We start from the raw sequence: 8,932 nt of genomic DNA, 5'->3' as shown, positions 1-8,932 counted from the left end.
ACTCATCTATCACTCAGAAGTCGATTTCTATTCTATCTCATATTGTGACAAAAGTCATATAACTATATAGACTTTACTTTATACACATTTGATATTTTGAGCTGAGTTTAACTCGCTTACATATTTCTCGAAATACGTGTTGATAAGCTCTTTACAAAAGCTGAATATGACGATGATTTCTAAACTGGTATGGAAATTTTTGGATGACGAGGACCGCTTGTGGGGTCATATTATGAAGGCTTAGTGTATGAAAAATGACAGCCTTTTGGGAGGTGAAAAAACCAGTTAAATGCTCAGCAACTTGGAGTGCAATGCTGATAGTTAGAGAGGCAATGTGGGACGGATGCTGCTGGTCAGTTGTGAAGAGTGAATATATTAATATTTGGGATGACTCAGGATCCAAGCATTCCAAACAAGAAGCATGAAACAGGGATAATGGTAACCATAACATAAAGAAGGTGAAGAATCTTATTATTCATGAAGAACACATGTGGGATAAAATCAAGCTGCAACATCTCTTCAACCAATCTGAAGTTATGAAAATAATGAAGATTCATCTACCTGATGAGCTAGATGATAATACAACTGACAAATTGCTTTGGACTCATCATCCGAAAGTTCTCCTCTAAATCATTTCTTAAGACTTTGAATGATATAACTCCCTCGACATCTACCAATTTTGTATTTCCATGGAAGAATTTTTGGAATGTTAACAATATCACTCCAAAGATCCACTTATTTGTATGGAGAATGCTCAAAAATGACATTCCAGTTGCTAGTGACATAAAGAAACACACCCATGGGATAAATGATGATTGCAGACTATATGGTAGAAATTAGAAATAATTGAGCATTGTTCTTATATTTTCAAGCGTCACAAGCTGTTCTATTTACTCCTCATCTGAGTCTCAGAACATGGGAGAATCAAGATCAGTTAATTCAGGATCTTATTATTCAGTGAGTGGCTGAAAGAGGGGACTATGCGAAATTAAAGATGAGAATATGTGTTTCTTGGGCAATCTGGAAAGCTAGAATGGTGTAGTCTTTGACAAAGGTAGTTTCTGCATCAAGTCTGTCCTTCTAAAGGCTCTATACTAGTTTAATATGGAGCTTGTTGCTGGAATGAAGATAAGTCAACCGAGACTGATATGTTAGAGGCTCAAAAGGAAAACTGGGAACCACCTGAAGGAGATAAAATCAAGATAAATTTTGACGGAGCAACAGGGTCAAAGGGTTTTGCATGTGGTGCTGTTGCTAGAGATAAATAAACTAAGTTTCAGGGGTGTCAAAGTAGGGCTATTGCTTTGATGACTGTGGAGCTGGCTACTAGTAAAGGTTCCAGAGACATTGTGCTTGAAGAGAACTCGTTAGTTGTCATAAACTCCCTAAAATACAAGCACTATAAGTCCAAGTGGAGGATCCAGAATACGATCACCAGGATCAGAGAAGACCTTATGCGACTCGGGTTAGTGGAATTCAGGTATATCAAAAAGAATGCAAATAACATGACACATAATCTTGCAGCTTTGGCTGTTACTACATACACTTCGATTGTGTGGCTTACTTTTCCTCTTTCGTGTACCTTATTATTTAGTTTCTTCTTTTGTTGTTATTTTTTTTTTTTTCGCTTTAAAGAAACTTTCCGCTTTAAACAAAAAAAATGAAAAAAAAAAATTACATATGTGTTTTAAAATGATTTCCAATCATTAAGAAATATAATTGAAAATAAAACATAAAACTGTCTTCTCCGTCGGGTAAGAATTGTGCAAACTCGGAAGTAAATAATCTTTTGTGGGACAAAGGGAGGATAGCGTTCCAGCCTTGCCGGATTACTTTCACACTTATTCTTGCCCTGGAAATAAGGTGTAATTTGTACTGCATACAAGTTTGTTGGGTGCGCATAATGTTGGGGTGGCGGTGCTACTACAATGTTACGTCTACTGTGGGGATTCCACCAGCACACTGGTATCTCTCATCCATCAAGATTTGAAAGTTGCTGATTATACAACGACCACCGTCCATCAAATATCTACACTGCTGTCGAAAGTCGAAACTCTCAATCAAATAATATCACATTATTTTTACCGTAGTACATACTACAGGGTAGCAATCCAAGTTCGAAGAGTTTCGCCTCACCGCATCATCAACACTAAAACCCTGAGCGGGCAACTCTTTAAATACACTTTTCGAACCCTAGAAAGTTCTCTCTCACACACGCTCTCTTTCCCTCTAGCGCTGCTCAGAGACCAAGAATTTTGCTGTTTCTACAACCCTAATTTCTTCATCTTTCAACAGCAATGGAGTTTTGGGGTAAGATTCAATACTCTTTTTATGATTTGTTTCAGATTCTAGGTTTTATGACATATTTTTTCTCTTAAATCTTCTAGGGTTTTAGTAATATTTTTTGAGGATTTTGTTGATCGATATCATCACTTCAACTTTCATCACCGCTGATTTTATGTTAGTGTGTAGATAGTTAGTTCTGTTTCGTTAGGGTTTGTTCGTTTGTTACTGAAATAGAGACAGAAATTAGTTTTGTTTCGTTAGGGTTTGTTCGTTTGTTACTAAAACAAGTCAGATTTGATGAACCCTGTTTTACGTTTAATTAGAGACAGAAATTAGGTCATGGATTTGATTCAGTTTGCCTGATCTTAGGAGGTCATGGATTTGATTCAGTTTGCCTGATCTTAGGTTTTGATTCGACTAACAACAAAATCTGACTTGTTCTGTAGGTGTTGAAGTCAAACCTGGTGTACCTCATAAGGTTACCTTTACTGAAAACCGCCTTATTCATATCTCGCAGGTTAGTATCATTAATTTCAAGTTTCTTCTGTTAAATGTGTGTGTGTTCTTTGTCATTGGTTGTTAATTGTGTTAATTGATGAAATTATGATGTAGGCTTTGTCATTGGTTGTTAATTGTGTTAATTGATGAAATTATGATGTAGGCTGCACTTGGGGAAACAAAGAAGGGGAATGAGAATGTTGTCCTCTTTGTTAACTTTAATGGAAAGAAGCTGGTGGTGGGAACACTTTCGATGGACAAATGTCCTCAAATTCAATGTGATTTGGTTTTTGAGAAAGAGTTTGAGATTTCTCACAACTCGAAAAATGGGAGTGTTTACTTCAGTGGCTACAAAGGTTTCCTGGGTCCTGAATCACCTTCAGATGGTTTGTTTGCTGCCCTCATATATATTTTCAGCTGCTTTTCCTTTCATACTCTATTTCTAGTTTCTGTTCCATGTAGTCAGTTTTTGTTGTTGTTGTCACTATTTGAATGTCTTCTAAGCTTTGTCCTTTTGTTCATGTCACTATAGTTGATTTTCTGGTAGATGTGGAAACTTGTATGTCTTATATCACCTTTATTCTTCTTCTCATGTTCCAGATTCTGATGATTCTGATAGCGATGATGAAATTCGGCTTGTTGCAAATGGTATGATTCTCTTGTTGGTTATTTATTCAGCCAGTGTGAGATGTTTTTTTTTTTGATTTTATAGAGGTCATAATATTTAATTAATATGTACTTTCATGTGTGTATTTAGGAAAACCTGAGCCACTTGAAGGTTCTAAGGTCGGTTCTTCCGAAGCTAAACCAAAGGTGAAAATAGTAGAACCAACAAAGGGTGATGAAAGTGAAGATGATGATTCTGAGGATAGTTCTGATGATGAGGAATCAGATGAAGAGGTCTTACTTAATACTTAATCCATTACTAGTTATCATTGCATGCATTGTTCTTATCCCAACCCTGTTGCTCATGCAATTGCTCATGTAAGTTATGTGATATCATTAACCCCTTTTCGGTATATTGTTCTGTAGGATAATACAGGAGCTTCTGATGGCACTAACGACGAAGATGAAAGTGATGATGACGAAGATGAAAGTGATGATGATAGTGATGATGATACTCCAGACAAGGTATTTCTTAGCTTTATCTCTCTGTTTAGTCATGCTGGTTCTTTTGTGCAAGTTAATCAAGAGTCACTTATTACATTTCACATATTCTGAACGTGAAGGCTAAGCAGAGCAACAAGAGATCTGCTGAGACTTCTGCATCTAAAACCCCTGCTGACAAGAAGGCTAAATTGATGAGTACGCCTCAGAAATCTGGTAATGAGCGTAACTTTGGTGTATGTTTCTTGTTGTCCTAGTTTGTTGCTTCTTATATTGCTTAGTGGTGTTTTTTTTATTGTTTATACTTGAACATCCTTTTGAATGTAGGTGCCGATGGAAAGAAGGGATCCGGGGTCCATATAGCAACTCCCCATCCTGCTAAGAAGGCTGGTAAGGGTGACAAATCAAAGCAAGAAACTCCGGAATCTGCTGCCACTCCACTCTCATGCAACACTTGTAGCAAGTACGTTGTAATGGGCATTTAAATATCCAAATCTCAGTTATAATAGAGGCGCATTCGATGTCTTACTGTAGCTGACAAATTTTATTTTCTTTGTTTATTAGGACATTCAACTCAGAGAAGGGCCTAGAATCTCATACCAAGGCAAAGCATTGCAGCTGAAGAGCGCAGAACTGTAAATCAGGCTATATCGCACCATCTTCTAGTTAATAGTCTATTTTGTTTTTTTACTCTTTTGGAAATATGTGAAGGTTTTTATCAAACGAGATTTGGAACTCATTCATCTATGATTCCTTTCTTTTGAAACATATCTGAAGGGCTTGTGAAATGAAATTCTGAAACTCCAGTGGTTATAATCTTTTCTTTGCGATACATGCCAATGTTTTTATGTTTTTCTATTAGCAGAAATTTGTATTGACCAAGTATAGCAGAGTTTGATTGCCAATCAATTTCTCATCAGTATCTGCTGCTCCATCAGCAGTTACGGTTATAACATGTGGCAACTATCAATTCGGTGTGAGATCTTGGATCAGAGAATGATATCTAGCATTGTGCTGCTTAGTTAGAACCTATTGAAGATTATACTCCTCAGCATGCCATGGCGTATGGCCTACCCAAGTATGGATAGAAGCTTGGGAATTTAAAACTGTATTCTGTCTTCGTAGGTCATTTAAGGGATACTGCTAATTTATACTGTCCTACCGTAGCTATAGCCCTTGGCTAATTTAATTTATTAGTTCATCAGGGCTTTCCTACCGAACATATCTACAGAACATAAGACATTGCCTACTATCTACCAAAAAATAACCTGCCTTTTCTTTGTTTTTTGGCTTGCTTACTTGCAGTTTTCAATGGTGGTTTGTGGTACCAATAGGAATCAAGCGAAATTGTGAGAATTTAATGAAACCAAATATACATGACTGAAATTCTGAGAATTTAATGAAACCTAATAGAGGATACAAATTCAAAGATTTTGGCAGAGATCCTGAAAAACTAAATTTAGCCTTAAGAGAACAAAAATCTGGTTAGATAAACTAAATTTAGCCTTAAGAGAACAAAAATCTGGTTAGATAGGTGGATTCCAGGTGATAATACACCTCCCCAGCCAATTATTCTATCAAGATGTTGGATGAATTAATTCTAGGATAATTGGAGTTTAGTACTCAGGTTTAGACCAACATTAGCCTTTGGTCTAACATTTGTGACTTGTCCAACTTTAGGACTTGGTACCTGGACCAAACGTTGCTGTTTGTGACCAGATTTTAATAAATTTGTAAAATAAAAATATTATAAAAATAAATTACAAGAGTATCCTTGAAGTGAAGTGGGCTTATTCTCTATAACCCTAGAACCCGATATTATCACTCCCAGTTCTTCTCTTCTTCTTCTTCTTCTTTTCCCTACTCTCTGTTGCAGCTACAAATTGATATTGAGGAAGAAGTTGTTCTGGACTATTACAAGTTGTTTGTTGTCTCATTGCCACAAAGATGGTTGTATTAGTTCGAGAATACATCAACACTGTTTGAATCAATACCCCTTCATAACCGAATCAAATCAGTTAACACCACTAGTGACTTCAATTAATCGACCAAAGAACCCTAATTTCAATTACATCCAAAAATCCCCATTCACCATCGTTGTTGCTTCGTCTACAGATCTGAACAAGCTACTTCAACCACTGCCATCAAAAGCCTTAACCATTAATCCTTGAAAGAGTCCCTGAACCAGCTACTTCAATCCAACCAAAACCCATTCAACCAAACATATGAATCGACTTCTTCCTTCACAGACTTCCGCCATTAGTACCATTGATTCCATGAAGGGATGATATATGAAGAACATAAAGTGAACCCTAATTACTCAAAAAATTAGGTTCAATTTCTGAAAAATTGGGTTCCATTTTGACAGTAGATCAAAAGGGTTTCTTCTAAATTAATCATTTTTGACGAAATCGGTGTGATTGAGATGAATTTCATTGTTTGATTCAAGACTGGGTTTCTGAAAAATTAGTTATTTTTTTGTGTATAATCATATAGATTTTTGGGGGTTTTATTCATTTTGATTAATTTCTGTCTAGACGGGGATGCAAACCAATCAACTTGTAGCTGGTTGATTTCTGTGTGATTACTTTTGATGATTCTGCTATATGATAAATGGGGTTGCTGCATATGGTTCTGGGTTTCTGCAGGTGGAGGCGGAATAAAAGAGATTTAGGACATATGGGAAGAAATTACTAAAGTGAATGGTCTGATAGTAAATTCGTTTATCAATTATATTTTATACACAGTTTTTAATAATTTCTTAACAGAAGTCAAAATTTAACTAAGTCAACACGGGTCAGCGTCGAGTCCAGGTACCAACCCCTAACGTTGGACAAATGTTAGACCAAACACTAGTGTTGGTATAAACCCGAGTACCAAACACCAATTATCTCATTAATTCTTCCAAACACCAACAACTGGAATGTGGAACTTTTTAATCAGATTTTCGACAGTAATACTTCTCAGAAAATACAAAATTTATTTCTGGATACTTCTAAGGAAGACATCATGGTTTGGATGCCTGCTAGAGTAAAATTACTAAAGCACTCACTGTGAACACTTCAGAAGCTTTGGTAAATGGAAGGATTATTCAAAACAATGTCTGGAAAAGGCTTTGGAAGAGTAACACAACACACAGAATTAAGTTGTTTGCTTGGAGATGCATTCATGATTCACATCCCACAAGGAGTAGGCTGGCTCGATATAACCCCAGTATAGATTCTCAGTGTGCAATATGTGGTCACAGTGAAGAAACAATGGAACATATTCTGTTTCATTGTAGGCATGCAAGAGCTGTCTGGAGATTGGTCAATGTTGATATTGATGAAGTGCAAAGAAGTTGTGACAGTGTCTCAGAGTGGGTTGAGAAGTGATTCTTACACATTAATCATAATGATGATGACAGATGTTAGGCCACCCTAATGATAACTGCTTGGATCCTATGGAAGGACAGATGCGATAAGGTTTTTCAGGGAGTAAAACTTAACCCTTTTAATACCATGCATAGAGTTCAATATCATCTGCATTCACATTTACATAACAATCCATGAATACAAGCATTGTTAGTTCATCTGCACACTCTCAACTGAATCCTCCCATGCAAGATATATTAAAATTTAATGTAGATGCTTCATTTGATGAGGAAACTAACACGCTTGGCACTGGCGTAGTCTTACACACTCATGCAGGAACCTGTGAAGGGATCAGAGGATTCTACTCAGATGGAGCACTAAGTCTGGAGGCTGGGGAGTGCATGGCTATTCGAGAAGCTCTGCTGTGTGCTCGAGAAAAGCAGTTCACAAGTATTCACATAGAAGCTGATGCAAAGCTAGTAGTTCAATCAATCACTGATAATGTTCTTCTTACTCGGTGGGAGAATACGAGCATTCTGAAGCAGATTAAGAGTCTGAGTGCCAGTTTTAATCATTGTAGTTTTTCCTTTGTCAGTAGAGATGATAATAGAGTAGCTGATGAAGTTGCAAGATCTGTTAGAGAATCATCTACTCATATAAACCTTTTAAATAACTTCTCTGAGGATATTTGTAGTCTCCTGGCAAGAGACATTAATGCTTCTTCTACTTAAGCAATAAAATTATTCTCTCTTTATCAAAAAAAAAAAAAAAAACAACAACCGTACTCGGCACTAATTCTCTGTTCAGCACTAAATGAACAACAAATTGGCTGAGAAGGTTCTCAAGCTAAGGTTCCCAAGCTAAAGCGCCCGTTTGGATACAAAGCTGCTTCTCCAGAAGTAGAATTTTCAGAAGCAAAGATTTTGCTTCCCCAAAAGTTAAATTTTTTGCTTTTGAAATTGTTTACCCAAACTAACTTCTGACATTTTTGCTTCCAAAAGCCAAAAAGCAACTTATGGATGTCTATCCAAACGCGCTAAGGGATGAAAGCGCACTGGCTTAGTTAATTTTTCTGAAAAACCCTGTGGTGAGTGATGAAAGCGCACCGCCATTGTTGACTTTTCTGAAAGCCCAGATGATAAGAACCCTATTATTGGGGCTTCAAAGGAATTGGGGGCTCACTACATAGACAAAAAAAAGTTTCGAGTATCCTAAATGTGGATAAAGGACCTGACTTATATAAAAGTCAAAAATATCTTCATTCTATAAATAAATTTAATTATTTATTAGGAATATAAAATTAAAAAAAAAAACTTAAATCTATTATCTTTCTCCTTCATAAATCATGATGAAGAGGATAATCATGATTTCATCTTGATGAAGATGATGATCATAAAAAATCAATGTGTTTTACTATCCTTCCTATTTTCTTCTTCTCCTTCCCCTCATCCCTATGCCTCCTTTTTCCTCTTCAAGTATGATTAATAGTCGATTTCAAATGAAGAACAAGTATTATTAAGTTTTGTTTGGTTAAGATAACAATAGAAAAATCCACTATTTATTTTTGCTTCTGATTGGCTAAAAGGTTCAATTCAATTAAATTAGGGTTTAAAAAACCAGTTTACGACTGGGAGTTCTTATTTTCCCAACTGAAAATCACTAGTTACAGTTGGGAGAATATGAATTCC

The 8,932-nt window shown here is 36.3% G+C and overlaps 2 protein-coding genes across 2 annotated transcripts; both read left to right on the top strand.

Moving 5' to 3' along the window:
* The first annotated feature begins 2,160 nt into the window (after window positions 1-2,160).
* On the top strand, window positions 2,161-4,725 carry LOC113307804 (histone deacetylase HDT1-like). The gene is made up of 9 exons (XM_026556255.1): window positions 2,161-2,310; window positions 2,733-2,803; window positions 2,948-3,170; window positions 3,385-3,432; window positions 3,542-3,684; window positions 3,817-3,915; window positions 4,014-4,107; window positions 4,219-4,354; window positions 4,456-4,725. The coding sequence occupies exons 1-9, from the start codon at window positions 2,298-2,300 to the stop codon at window positions 4,511-4,513; spliced, it is 885 nt and encodes a 294-aa protein (XP_026412040.1). The 5' UTR covers window positions 2,161-2,297; the 3' UTR covers window positions 4,514-4,725.
* A 2,713-nt stretch (window positions 4,726-7,438) lies between these two features.
* Window positions 7,439-7,975, top strand: LOC113312782. Its single transcript, XM_026561517.1, has one exon. The coding sequence runs from the start codon at window positions 7,439-7,441 to the stop codon at window positions 7,973-7,975; it is 537 nt and encodes a 178-aa protein (XP_026417302.1).
* The last annotated feature ends 957 nt before the right edge of the window (window positions 7,976-8,932 follow it).

The sequence above is a fragment of the Papaver somniferum genome, chromosome 9 (genome assembly GCF_003573695.1).
Source record: "Papaver somniferum cultivar HN1 chromosome 9, ASM357369v1, whole genome shotgun sequence".
Taxonomy (NCBI): Eukaryota; Viridiplantae; Streptophyta; class Magnoliopsida; order Ranunculales; family Papaveraceae; genus Papaver; species Papaver somniferum.
The sequence above is the reverse complement of the archived record's forward strand: the minus strand, read 5'-3'. Positions and strand labels throughout refer to the sequence as shown.